Source organism: Strix aluco, chromosome 6 (assembly GCF_031877795.1).
Source record: "Strix aluco isolate bStrAlu1 chromosome 6, bStrAlu1.hap1, whole genome shotgun sequence".
NCBI classification, from domain to species: Eukaryota; Metazoa; Chordata; class Aves; order Strigiformes; family Strigidae; genus Strix; species Strix aluco.
The window spans coordinates 1,006,604-1,020,300 of NC_133936.1; the positions used below are offsets into that span (position 1 = coordinate 1,006,604).

The 13,697-nt window shown below is 48.4% G+C and overlaps 1 protein-coding gene across 2 annotated transcripts in view; it reads left to right on the top strand.

Moving 5' to 3' along the window:
• ACVR1C (activin A receptor type 1C) overlaps positions 1-13,697 on the top strand; it is a 33,873-nt gene that overhangs the window by 14,382 nt on the left and 5,794 nt on the right. Inside the window, exons 3-9 of one of the 2 annotated variants that reach the window (XM_074828426.1) lie at positions 6,273-6,317; positions 8,871-9,116; positions 11,237-11,467; positions 11,675-11,842; positions 12,350-12,506; positions 12,925-13,049; positions 13,303-13,433. In XM_074828426.1, coding sequence (XP_074684527.1) covers positions 6,273-6,317; positions 8,871-9,116; positions 11,237-11,467; positions 11,675-11,842; positions 12,350-12,506; positions 12,925-13,049; positions 13,303-13,433 — 1,103 coding nt within the window. The remainder of the gene's footprint in view (positions 1-6,272; positions 6,318-8,870; positions 9,117-11,236; positions 11,468-11,674; positions 11,843-12,349; positions 12,507-12,924; positions 13,050-13,302; positions 13,434-13,697) is intronic. The other variant, XM_074828427.1, reaches the window with a different exon arrangement.

Sequence of the window (13,697 nt, forward strand, 5' to 3'; positions counted from 1 at the left end):
ATCTTGGGTTTGTTTCTGACTGAGGGCAAGAAATTTAAAGTAGAGGGACCACAGCAAGTGGTGTCAGCGGGTCTGACAAAGCGTGGAAGTGGTTCTAGGTTTAGTAATTAGTCTCTTATCTTACTGACATGGTCTTTTTGTTTCCACCATTGAGTATGGGCTAGGTCAGGGTTCACAGAGCTGGGACTTGCCGTGCTCAGGCTGTGCTGGTGCAAGGCCCCGGGGGGAGGGGAGTTCCTTGGCCCAGAGGTTCGTGTCTAATGTTACCTCGTCCTCCGGCATGTCACAGTGTGCCGTTCTGGGGCTTGTCTCGTGCTGCTTGGTTGTCCCTTGCCGGCTGTGGTGGGTGGCAAAGCCACCAGGTCTGTTTATTAGTGCCTAACTTAACACACAGCCTTGCTGCTCTTTAAAATACACCTGCTTTGTCAAGGTACTTATTTAAGCCAGCCCACCTCCCACCACCCTCTCTCAAAAGAGTGATAATACATGTAGCTTGACGCTTGGTACATATGTGTATGATGTTGTCTATATTATATCTATCTATCTCCACTATGCAGATTCTGGTTTAGAAGTAGAGCGAAGCTTGCCTTTGGGCAGGAGTGGCTCTCGGGGAGGAGGAGAAGCCCTGGGAAGGTCCAGCATGGCGCACGTCCCTGCCGGGTGAGGCGGGAGCTCTGGCTGGCCCTTCCCTCCCGGGTCCCGCAGCGGCGTCCAGCTGGGGACACGAGCCCCAGCTCGGCGTTAATTACCACGTTGTACCTGTATCAGGAGTGGCTGCAAAATGATCAAATGACTTGCAGCACGAGGATCTCTGAGGGCAGAAAACAATTTGTTTGTTTTGATCGCCTGTGCATGAATTTCTGTAGTGAAACTGTAGATGGCATTGCCTGCCTCAGCAGCAGAGCAACTCTGCCTTGTGTGAAAGGAGGTGGAGTTGGTTTGTTTGGGTTTTTTTACAATGTCTGAAAATACACATCTTGAAGCACAGATTCAACCTGGATATCTACTTTTTATATATTACTTCTTGTTGGCAGAGATTTCATTCCCGTATTTTTCATTAACAGGTGCTACATTTCGAAGTGCAGGATTGGTTTGCAGTAATTAGGATTTTTCTGTGCCACCCTAAATTCATTTCCAGGTTTCTAGTATTTTAACTGGGATACTTTCTGCCCCAGCAGGTGACTTGAGGTGACCTTCCCCTGTCAGTGGGATGTCATAACCGGGCTGCAGAAAACAACCTGCTGCAGAAAGCAACCTGCATGCTGCTTCCTCGATGGCCCTTTCTGTGAGTCTCTGTATGAGAAATTGCCTCTGTGCACCTCAGCGTGTAGCAGGCTGTTTTTGAGGAGTTGCTAATAAGAGCAAGAAGACTTCTTCCAGTTGTAGACTCATGTCTCAGAGGATTTTTCAGGCCGTATTTCAGATCTGGGAGATGGTGCTTGTGATCTCTGCCCCCACCCCACTTGTGAGCGGGATTTACCCCACTCACAAGCCTGGTGATAGATGCCAGACCTTTACCTGCAGCCCTGGAGTAGGCTACTGGAGCTTCTTACATTTGGTCATGGTGGAGGGTGGTCTTTGGCCCCAGGAAGACAAGACCTGGCTGGGGAAGTTGTTTCCCATCCCTTCTCCAAAGCAGCAAAGTTGATGTTGGCTTCAATTCCCTCCTTAGGTGGAGGCAGCGACTCAGCAGCTGTTGAACCAGAGCCCGAAGGCTCAGGCGCTTTATGCTCGTTACCAGATGTAGTTAATGGGACTTCCCTGAGCTCTGGTGTCTTTGTGTGTCTGTGGGTGTGCACAGACGAGTTCAGGCTGCTGCTCATTCTAACCTCGTGATTTGGAAACACCTAGTGATGCTGCAAATTAAGTCTCTGTCTTTACAGGTGCTGAAAATGAAGGCTAGGTGGGTGCAGGTGGGTTTGCAAATTTCTCCCAGGATTCTGGGCTTTCTGACCAGGCTGCTTGCGGAGGGTGGAGAAAGAAAATGTCAGCTTCTCTAAGAAAGACCATGGGGGTGTGTTCAGTGTGTGCAGCCACGTGTCTGTGAGTTGGGGGGAACTTCAGCACAGCAAAGAATTCCCTGCTTTTAGGGCTTTTCCTTCAAAAGTACATCTGTCACTCCAGCAAAAGGCAGCACACAGCAGGAGCAGTCTCCTCTCTGCTCTGTTTTGGGTGACCTGGCACACCAGCATCTCTAGAACTTGAGAGAAAAAGCATATGATTTCTGTTCTGTATTTGCACAATGGAAAATGAGTCAGAGGAGAACGGAGGCTTTATGCAGCAAGATTAAGCTAATAGTGGGATTAAAAAACTGTATAATAAGTAATTTGCCAGCTCTCTTTATTCCTATTGCCCAAACTGTACAAAGGCACAAATAGCCCTCATATCACCTATAGTGGCATACACTGGGATGAAAGAAAGGGAAATATAATAGAATTCCTAAGACAAAAATCCCTTGAGTATATTCATAGTGCCAAGAGAGACAAATCGTACTGATTAGACTAGTTGTTGGGCAAGAGTCTTGTATTTTGTTAGTTTTTTTTAATATCATCCATAGGTTTTGCATGAACAAATAATTACTCTTCATTTACCTGTTTGAAAATGCCTAAAGGCACTAAAGCTCTTCTAGGAGAATGATATACATGGATGTGTTAGTATTAAAGAAGTACTGTACCAAAAGTTTTGTAAGGTGTGTATTGGTGCAGAAAATGAGAAAAATCAGCCTTCAACCAATAACTGTCTGAATAAAACCCAGTGCTTGAATATAAATTGTAAGGGAAATCTCCTCAATCGTTTCTGGACCTTGAGAGCTTCCCCGGGTCCTGAAGGGCAGACACATGCAGGGTGTGGTTCAGGGCAAAGCTCTGGCTTTCCCTCTCCTTTATTTTTGACGTTCCTTGTCTGTTATTGAACAGGATGAACAAGGTCTCACTTTGTTTTCCCAGCACAAACTTGGTCCAAGAGTAGAGTTAGAAGGAGGGTCTGGACAATGACTGAAGAGGAAAAACACAATTCTTCTAACTCTCCTAAAATGTTAGTGATGGGACTATGGACAGGGAGAATGGAGCAAAAAAAGAAGAGGAGGGGAAATATTTTTATATATTTGTTTCTCTCTTCTGTGTGGCCACTTTGTTTCCTCATAACTGATGGTTTCTGAAAGCCACTGCGAGAGTTCAGCAGCCAACATTAACAGTTTGTGTTACTACTCTGCTGCAAAATAGCAACAGAAGCTTGATTTAGCTGGCTGTTTCCTGTTTGGGGTTTTTTGATGAAGAAAATGAGCTTGTCCACTGTGGCACAGACAGCCGCGGATGGAGGTCAGGACTCAGAAGTGGGGAGGAAGAGCTGCTGTGACCAACCTCCCTCTGGATCTCATGCCTTCTGGCCTGCCAGGGGTGGGCTGAGCCTGGTCGGGGGTGTCCTGTCCAGGGGCTATGGAGGAGATGTGGTTGATGCTGGGACCAGTGTAGGCCAGTGTGAGAAGTGCTTCAGTCTGGTAACAGCTGACCCAAACACATCAGCCTCTGAATTACGGCGTCCTCTTTCCGGCTGTTGGGAGGTTGGCTGTCCGTAGCCCAGAAGGCGGCTGTTGGCAGGGGCTGTGGTGGTGCAGAGCTGCTCAGAGATGGAAATAGCTGCATGAGATGCACCAAACCCCTTTCCTCTCCGTGTCGGTGCAGCTGAGTGCTGCCCTGCTGGTGCAGTTCCTGAGATCATCTCCCCCTTGGACGGATCTCCAGAGGTTCTCTTCAGCAAAACCCTGGTGGGCAGAGCTCCAGCCTGTCATAGCTGCTCTGTGGATGTCTCATTCCACAAATACTTCACATACTTTTGTCCATCTTGGCTGTCCCAGATTCGTGTTCTCTGGAGGGACTGGTAAGAATACAGCCCTGCAAAGACACGGCAGGAAACAGCAGTTCAGATAATGTGTTTATCTCGTGGCTGTATCCCTGATGGGTTTACTTGGACTTCTGGATCCTTAAGCAGACCTTTCCTAGCTGATTTCTGAATGTTTGGAGAGGGTTAGTCTGTAGTTATGGTGGAAGCTGGAGGAACTTGATTTTAGACTCTAGTCCAAATTGTGTATTGTTGGAATTGTTTAAAAATTATTCTGTGTGTCTGACTAGAGCTCTGCATTAGATGCAATATATTTTCTTGCTACATTGGAAAGAGTACATCATTTTTTCCCCCTGATTAGCTTAGGAACTTAAACAGGGCTTTTAGAAGTCTTATGGTGCCCATTATATGTCAAAAGCAAGGGAAATGTTGTGTGTGAGAATGTCTTTTCCATTGGAGGGGAAAAAAAATCCTTCCTTTTTTCTGCCTAAAAGTACTATTTTGTTTACACAACTTGGAATATAACTATGCCATATTGTGAAATTGCTGAATATTGCCAGATGTGTTATTTTTGTTTCATACGTGGCAACACGTCTTCAGCTTCTACTCTTGATTAGTAAGTCATTGAATAGTCCATTTGAAATCAGATTGCAAAATGTTATGATTAATGGTGTTGATTTGATGGTTTTAGGTAGTCATGAGGGATTTTCTTGTTTCCCAAAGAGTTTTAACATTGCACAACTGCTGTAAACATTGCCACACTTATCTGGTGATGTTGCCGTTAATTACTGTTTGTACCTTGTGTGTTGTGTATTTGGCACTTGCACTGTTTGTCCCTTTTCCTGCGTGTGGTTTGGGCTGCAGGAAGCCCTAGGGCTCCCTGGGGGTCGTGGTGTGCAAGCCCGGTGGTGGGCATGGCTGCACGACACCGTGCTGCAGGGGGTCGGGGCTGAAGACGGCCCACAGCCAACTGTACAGCAGGAACCACAGCGCTGGCCCTTCTCAAACCTCCCGCCTGTGCTCTGTGAAGAACTGGAGAGGGTTTGAGTAGTTGCCACCAGCCTCGATCCACACTTTGTCTTTGGTACAGCCAGTAGACTAAAGGATGACAAAGGAGGTTTCTGTTGATTCATTCCGAGAAACTTCTCTAGACACTCCGGATCTCTTCATTCGCCAGGAACTCGGTGGAGACCCTGTGTAAACTGGCCCGGACGCCTCAGCCTCCAGTCTCATTGCTAACTTGCCTTCTGCACTTGAGCTCTCTCAACTTAGCAGCATCTCAGAGACCTGTAAGCATCCCTGAACTTGATTTTGTTCTGAACGAGTCATAAAGCTGGCATCTGTTTGTGTTCCTGCTGCTGGTGTCACCCTCCTGAGTGGGAGAGTCTTTGAATTTTGCTTCTGCTTTGCTCTGCCGTCCCGCTCTGCATCCCCGGAATGGCCGTGAGCGTCTGGCTCTGTGCTCCCTCCTCCGTCCTCCTCCTCCAGCCAAGCTTTCTCCTGCTCTTTGTCCTAGAGTGCCAACACGAGCTTGCTGTGCTCACCCTGTCCCTGCTAGACCTGCTGCTTGCCTGGCTCCCAGAATGCCATGTGGGAGGGAAAGAGCTCTAAAAGTTAAGCGCTATTGCAGTTCTCTCACAAAGCCTGCTCTGCAGTTCATTGACAATAGAAATGGTGCTTATATAAGTTTTCAGTAAAAGTGTATCAGATCACTTTTCTGTTAAAACTGCAGACATTTTTTCTGGTAAGAATGGTTTTGTTGCTTTTTTTTAAAGATATACTGAGCATTTTTTATGAGCCCCTTAAAATTCTGCTATAAAACCTGTTTCAGTGGTTTACAGTGTACAAATTACAAATTGTCACATCCCAGAAACCTTGAGCACATCGTTGTCTCACTTAATTCCATTGGCAAATTTAGGAACTGAAGCTGGATTTGCAGAATGTATGACAAGGTGGTGCAGACATAGCCAGTAGAGTAATATGGCTTTAATATTAAAACCCCTTCAAAAATGGGTATTTACTTTTAGGTTCCTCGCGAGTCAGGAGTGTGTCCTGCAACGCAAAGAGTGCTTGTGGAAGTGCACACTTCTCCACTTGCCTTGCCTCACGCCTCAACCCTTTGGGCTTGTTGTGGTCACCCAGTTACTCCGTTGGCTGCCAGTCTGAAGTCACGGCCCGTGCAGGGAGAGGTGTCACTGCAGCAACTGGTGCAGGAACAGCTTAAAGCTGAGTGAAGTAACATATTGTGCCCTTAGCAAACTTGGCTTTTCTCCCATTTGAAGTACTGCTGGAGCTGCTTCCCTGTTTCAGGAGATCCTGGAAAGTTTTTATAGATAGATATAGATATATAGATATGCGCACATGCGTAGCTATGTATATAATTTTAAGATAAAAAGAAAGCCAACAATAACTGTTGCTCTTTTTTGCCTGGACAGGTTTGCCACCTGTAACATCCGGACTGCAAGGAAACAGTCTTGAAGGTAAATAAAAAGAGAACAGAAGCGGAGATTTTTAAGAAGTTTGCTTCTGGAAGTGGTGCTCTGGAATGGAGGGAGCTGCGGAAAAAGAGGGACGAGGAGGAAGGAGGTGGAAGGACTGGGAGAGGGATAGAGGACACCCATGACCATCTGTGTGCCGGTGAGGTGGAACTGGCCAGGATTGGCACGGGCGAGCGGCAGAGCTGGAGGTGAGGGGTGTCCCGCCGGGACTGCAGCTGCTCTCCGCCGGCCTGATGACACTCGGCAGGAGCAGGCAGGCGCCTGCCACCCTCCACTGCTGGGAGCGGGTTGTTCCCAGCAGGAATCCTGGTTGCTGCTGTGGCTCGGGGCGCTGAGGTCCTGCGCCAGCCCGCGCAGGCGCCCACCCGAGCCTCTCTGCCCACGGCCTCGGCTGCTGCTGTCCAAAGCTTCCTGGTTATTTTCCTGTTGCTACTGTTTGCGCTGGCCTAAGAACAATAAAGTTTTGTATCTTCTTTGTTTCACGTTATGTTGCTTTTCAGCGGTCGGTGGGAAGAGCTGATGTTTTATATTGTGTGTGTTTGTCTCTAACAGCCCCCGTGACAGGTAACGAATCCGCTCAGGTCTGCGGTTGAGGACATGGGTTTGGGTGACGCGCTGAAGCGCTGCGTTTTGAACACCACCTGGGTGTGGGGAGGGACAACTCCTCACCCCGACACATGGTGCCAGCACCCTGGTCCCCTGCGGCAGGAGCAGCTCCGCAGGGCACAGAGGGTGCATGCTCGCAGCGTGCCTGCTCCAGGGGAAACCTCTGCCCTGTGGAAACGTAATTAAAAACAGCTTAGGAAATCACTGTGTATCGGTTAACAGGCAGCAGTTGCAAGGAGGAATCCTGCTTGCAAATCCTCTTACAAATCTGCCAGATGACCCCTTGATGTCCTGGCAAAGTCTATTAAAGGAAAAGCCCGTGGGCAAGACACAAAAACTGTGTTTTCAGAAAGGTTTGAACTGTGTGCTGTGAATAGACACAGGGCTCTCGGTTGTTAACATTTTGTTTATTTTCTTTTTTCACTTGGTTAAAGTGCATAGTGCTAAAATATAAGGAAGAGAAGAAAAAGGAATGAGTTGATTTTGCACAGCTAACTGCTCCTGGAACTTCTGAGTGATGGGCTGCACGGCTTGAGAGGGTCCTTTGAAGAAGAGCTTCTGTTGTAATATTGGCTGGAGGAAAGTCACAGCCTGCGCTGAGGGCAGGCAGGCTGCTGCAGTTCCTCTCAAAATTCACATTTCAGCGTACACGTTGCTGAGCGTTTGCCCAAAGGGAGAGAGGGGCTTTTTGTTTTCTAGAACAGCTAAGGGGTGACTTTGCACAGTGTGGAGTTCATGATCCTTAAATCTTCTGTAGCCTTTAGATCTAGTGTTTGGTACTTGTGATTCTGAGTGTTGAGGGGGTTTTATGGGTTGTGTTTCCGTTTTGTTTCAATTTGGGGGGGGGAGGGTGTTGGTTGATTGGTTGGTTTTGTTTTAAGCTCATTTACAATTTTGGGGGCATTAAGGGGGTTGTGTGTGTGTGCATGTGCAAGTAAATACCGTGGTAATGGATTCCTATAGCTTCTTGATGTGTTTTTTACCCCTATAGTTTTAAAATGGAAAATGATCTAGGACGGTCCCGTTTCTTGACTCTTGTGAAATACAGCTTCGTGAGCACAGGTTCCCAAAGTGTTCTGTCTTAGAAATCCTTTCAATGCCTCGTTTACTAGAGCTTGGTATTCCCATAGGCATTAAGTGTTAGGAAATAGTTTTTTCCAAGGATTTGTTTTCAGCAGGGACAGCGTGCTGAGAAATACACAAACAGGGCTGACGTAGCCTGTGCTCGGGGCTGTGTCTCGGTCGGGGTCCTGCAGTGAACTTGCTGGTCCCCCCTCGGTCTTCTGCAGTGGGGTGGTGGGGGATCGGCTGACTGCAGGCAAGCGGCATTTTGCCAACGCAAACAGATTAAACCGGTGTCTTCTGTAGAGTCCCTGCTGCATTTTTGGAACTACAGTTGCAAGGAAACATTCTTCAGGTGTTTGCTGTCTTGAATGGCACTGGGAGGTGGGGTGGGACCAGCTGGAGGAGCTGGTGGCCAGGACACGTTGTGCTGCGGGAAGCCTGAGGGGGGTTAGTAACAGATAAGAGGAATTACAACAGGATGGTGCCCTGTAGGGAGGGGTCGGCGTGTCTGAGGGGCTTTCCTGGGGCTGTTCCTGGGGATAGGTGCGGTGGTGATCTGAACAACACCTCACCTCCGGCTGTGCTGCCGCCAGCCACGTGCTGCCGAGCGGCTCTGCTGGTCTTTCCTTGGGGACTGCTCTGGGGTGATCTGTCGGAGGTGGTGGTGTTGGGTGGTGATCACAGCGCTGACCTGAGCCCAGGCTGCCTGCAAAAGAGCCGCTGGGGGGTAAAGACCCTGGAACTCAGGGGAACGTGGTCTGCCTCACTGTGGGAAACCACGAAATCTTAATACGTCGTCGCTCCACAGCCCTTCACTTACCGTCTTTTTCCCTTCCCCCTGCTCTCCCTTGTGTCTTCCGAAAGCGTCGGAGCCTCCTGGCCGAGCCAGCGCGGGGCCCGTGGTGCTGGCGGTGACGGTGGCGGTGCCGGTCTGTGCCCTCTCGCTGGCAGCGGTGCTGGCGGCCTGCGCCTGCCCGGCTCGGCGTGGCGCCCGCCGCAGGGCCAAGCAGCCCAACGTGGAGGAGCCCCTCGCCGAGTGCACCCTGGTGAGCTCCGGCAAGACGCTGAAGGATCTCATCTACGACATGACGACCTCCGGCTCCGGCTCTGGTAGGTGGGGGCCGCCCTGCCCGCCCCCCTCGCTGCGGCGTGGCTGGCGTGGCATTGCTGCCAACTTTCGGAGCAAATTTTCGTGATGCTTTAAACCAAAGGCAAATGTGCCACCTTGCTTGGAGGGCGATGAAGAACGTCACCTGCCAGGCAGAGGGTGCAGCTGGGGGTCTTGTCTCAGAGGCTCTTATGCCGGTGACAAGATTTTTATCAAGGGAAGTTTTGTGCTGATACGCTTGGCCACACCTTACAGTGGCAACAGAGCTTTGTTTGCTCTTTTTCTGTCAAATTGCAAAAGTTTGAGTCTTTGAATGGAAGAACTTAAAAAATGAATTCAGAAGGCAGTTTCAGGTGTTAAACAAAACATTGCTGGCACAGCTGATGGTAAAAGGTACTAAATTTAACTGAATGAGTCAGGATGCTGCTCCTGAAATTTCTATAGCGGTGCCAAAATAACGTTACTCCCAATTCTTGTTTTGTGCAGAACGCCAACCTTCTTAATATTTTTCCCATTTCTGATATTCTATCTACTGTGATGCCTCCATTGCTACTGAGATCTTGTTAAATCAAAGAAATGCAAAAATGAGGTGGGAATTCAAAAATTCCAGCTCATCAGGCTGGTGGCATGTCTGGTGTGTACAGCCCAGCTTTCTGTAACGAGAATTTTTTACTTGAAAAACATGTAAATCATGCTTACTTTTATTTTTAAGTGAAAAATTTATAAATGGTGCTTAGTTTAATTTATTTTCCATGAACTATATACCTTTCAGGATTAATTTATTGTACTTCCCTAATGCTTTTCCACGGATATAATGGGTAGGCTTTGGCTTTATCTACCCTGAAGTTTCAGCTGTTCACAGACATCGCTGAGCTCATCACAGCTTCATCTGTGCTGGCCCATCCTGGAGGCACAGGAGCCCTGTGTGCACTGGTGTGATTTGTTCTGATTTTGGCCAAACCGAGTTTGCTCCTCTCTGCTCAGAGGCGACCCAGCACTTGACCACAGGCAGCCAGGACAAGCCCGTGTGAGAGCTCTGTCCAGGAAACCAGAGGGAAAATTTGAATAAATTTGAGTAAGCTGGCCTTCAAACTACAGATTTTCCCACCGATTATTTTGCTCTGTTAAAAGCAAGGCTGTCTTGATTTAAAAAAGAATATATAATTCTTTGTTAAGTCCCAAACAAATACAGTATCAAATCAAACGAGGCAGGGGTTTATGGCCAGCAAAACAAAATGAAACTGCTATGATAATTTATTTTTCGCTCTGAAAATTTCAGCCAGAACAGATCAACTAATTGTATAAACTGTAGTTCATACGAAGCCAAATGAAGTAGTTTGGGCCTGCTTTTTTACTTGGGGTTTTTTATGGTTTTTAAATTTATTTGGGATTAGGGAGGTAGAGTTTGGGGAAAGAAAGGTGTCATATGGGTCTCCTGGCTTTGCTGGAAAATATACCCGTGTAGGGTTGGGTTGGAAGCCCTGAGGGCTACCAGGGAGGTGGCGGGCGATGCTCACTGTGGGGGCTGGCAGGGCTGAGGTCCAGTGCAGTCATGGCAGTCTGTCCTGGCTTTTTACACATTGGTCACAGCCAGTCTTTTCTCCTTTGTCAACAGATTAGCAAAGCTGGGCTTATTTTCCAGGCAGGCTGTGGCATACACACCAGTTTTTCAGACCTTTTCTGTTTCTGTCCCCTGCCCCCTTACCCGAAGGGTGTGTAATTCTTGTTGTGACCCAGACTGGGTCATGGCTCCTGAAGGAAGGCGTGGGGCTCGTCCCCAGTGTGAGGGGGTTCCCCAGTACCCCGTGGCAGAGCAGCAGGTGCTGGGCTGTCACTGCCACGCACTTCGGTCCAGCAGAGCTGGTGGCAGGGAGGGCTTGCACCCGACTTGCTTCAGATCTGAGATTGCCTCTTGTACCTAGTGACAGGCATGACGTATGCTCAGTTGGCACATTACATTAAAAAGCAGGATTTTAGGAGGTTTTGGCTGGGAGAGGATTTTCCCTTGGTACCCTTTGAAAGCAAAGTTGTGAGTACAGCTCACTGGGAAATATCCAACTTGGGGATTTAAAGATCGCTGCTGAACTATTTCACAAACACCCATCTCTTCTTTTTAAACTAGGTTTACCTCTGCTTGTACAAAGAACAATAGCCAGGACTATCGTCCTACAGGAAATTGTAGGAAAAGGCCGATTTGGCGAAGTCTGGCGTGGAAAGTGGTGCGGGGAAGATGTAGCTGTGAAAATCTTCTCCTCCAGAGATGAACGGTCCTGGTTTCGGGAGGCAGAAATTTATCAGACGGTTATGCTGAGACACGAAAACATCCTGGGCTTTATTGCTGCCGATAACAAGGGTACGCTGTGAGTCCTGTGCCAAGTCCCGGGTGTCTGTCTTGGTGTTTGAAACACCGATCCCAGCCTTGCAGCCACCCCAAGCCCCTTCCCGGTGGAGTGGCTGGCAAACGTGTTCGTTTGCATGCCTGAGCTGGCCACATAACAGGGAAGGCTTTTCCAGGGTAATTTTTTTAATAAAGCTGAATAATCTTGCTTCCTCTGCATAGATAATGGGACATGGACTCAGCTGTGGCTTGTCTCCGAGTACCACGAGCAAGGGTCCCTGTTTGACTACCTGAACAGGGGCACGGTGACAGTGGAGGGCATGGTCAAGCTGGCACTGTCGGTGGCCAGCGGCCTGGCCCACCTCCACATGGAGATCGTCGGCACGCAAGGCAAGTGCTTCCCGCCTGTTTGTCCTTCGAGTATTTTGAGAAGCTTCAGTGGTATTTGCAAAAAGGTTTATGGGCGACGCGGTATAGCAAAGCGTTGTACAAACTGTTACACCGCAAGAAACAGTATTGGTGTAAGCGTGTGTGGTACGGTGTCAACAGAGAATAGGAATATTGTCTTCCCACGTTCACTGTCTGCGCCCCCTTCCACATCTTTAAGTGGATGCCTGTGGGAGCGCTAACGAAGGATTCTCTAAATGAATTTGGAGGGCAAACTTACAGTTTCTCTTTGTGTGTTTTATTCCTGAAATACAGATACTGGAACAAAAATGCCCTCAAGGATTTTTTTGGATTTGATGGCCTTTAGCAGAGCTTTGCTGGGTGCAAAATAGGCTTCAATGTTTCTTTACAGGGTATCGTAACAAAGTTGAATAAAACTGGTTTTGTGTCCTTGCTCCTTGTATTAAAATTTGTACTGTTGTCAAAATTGATGGTGCTTTCTGTGAACAGGCAAACCAGCAATCGCACACCGAGATCTGAAATCTAAGAACATCCTCGTGAAGAGAAACGAAAGCTGCGCCATTGCAGACCTGGGCCTGGCCGTGAAGCATGACTCGGTGCTGAACAGCATCGACATTCCCCAGAACCCCAGGGTGGGCACCAGGAGGTGGGTGAGGGTGGGCTGAGGGGCAGCTTTCCTCGGCCCTTTCCTCTGTCGGTGACCTCCCCCTCTGCTTTTGGCGTCTGTTGAGCGTTGGCAACCAGCCCAAGCGGCTCTGCGGCCTGGGCGTCGCGTGTCGTCACCCCTGGGCCTGGGCCAAGTCAGGGCATCGCTCTCAGCGCCGTGAGGGGTCACGTGTGGGTGATGATCACGTGAGCGATGTGTGTGGGTGTTGGCGGCTGCAGCGTTAAACCCATCACCAGGCCAGCCCTTTTGCTTTCGCTCAGAATCGCTGTCAAAAGGAGTTTCCCTTTCCCCCTTTTCCCAGTAGCAGCGGCTGCTACCTGGCCCCGGCACGCGGCAGTGCAGCCACAGTCGTTTGCATGAGCTCCCTCTGGCAAACTGACCTTTGTGTGCTTTGAAGGTATATGGCTCCTGAGATACTGGATGATGCGATGAACATGAACATCTTCGAGTCCTTCAAGCGTGCAGACATCTACTCTCTTGGGCTGGTGTACTGGGAGATAGCCCGAAGGTGCTCCGTTGGAGGTGAGGTTTCTGGCCTTTTTGTTTTGCAATCCAGACCGCCTTTATCTTAAACAAAATTAATTAAAGGATCTGTGTCCCCACCCCTGTGCTCTCAATTATCTTGGTGGTATGTGGTGGTAGAAGTCTGTTGTGGAACAGTTGTTCAAGGTGGCCCCAAATGTTCTCTCTTATTGCCTGTAAAAACAAACAATTAAGACTTGATTCTGGAGCAGCTGATTTGGATTTTGTTACCTACGCGATAAATCTTCCCTAGGAATCACTGAGGAATACCAGTTGCCTTACTATGACGTTGTGCCTTCTGATCCTTCGATAGAAGATATGAGAAGGGTAGTTTGTGAGCAGAAGCTGAGACCAAATATTCCAAACCAGTGGCAAAGCTGTGAGGTAAAAGCAGTTTTCCAGTTTATTACAAAGCATATTTAAATTAATACAGAATTTTTCAAAGGGAGCTCCATGTCCAGCCTCTCCTGGATTTAAACGTGTGTCAGATGTTTGGCTCTTTTTCAGCTCCCAGATCAATACAGAGAAAACTGTCTTAGCACTGAATGCTGAACTCCCTGGAATATCAGTCTTAATTTATGATACTGCTGTTGTATTACCGTTTCAGAGAGCTATATTTTACCTTCCAGTATTGCACTTAAAAAAATG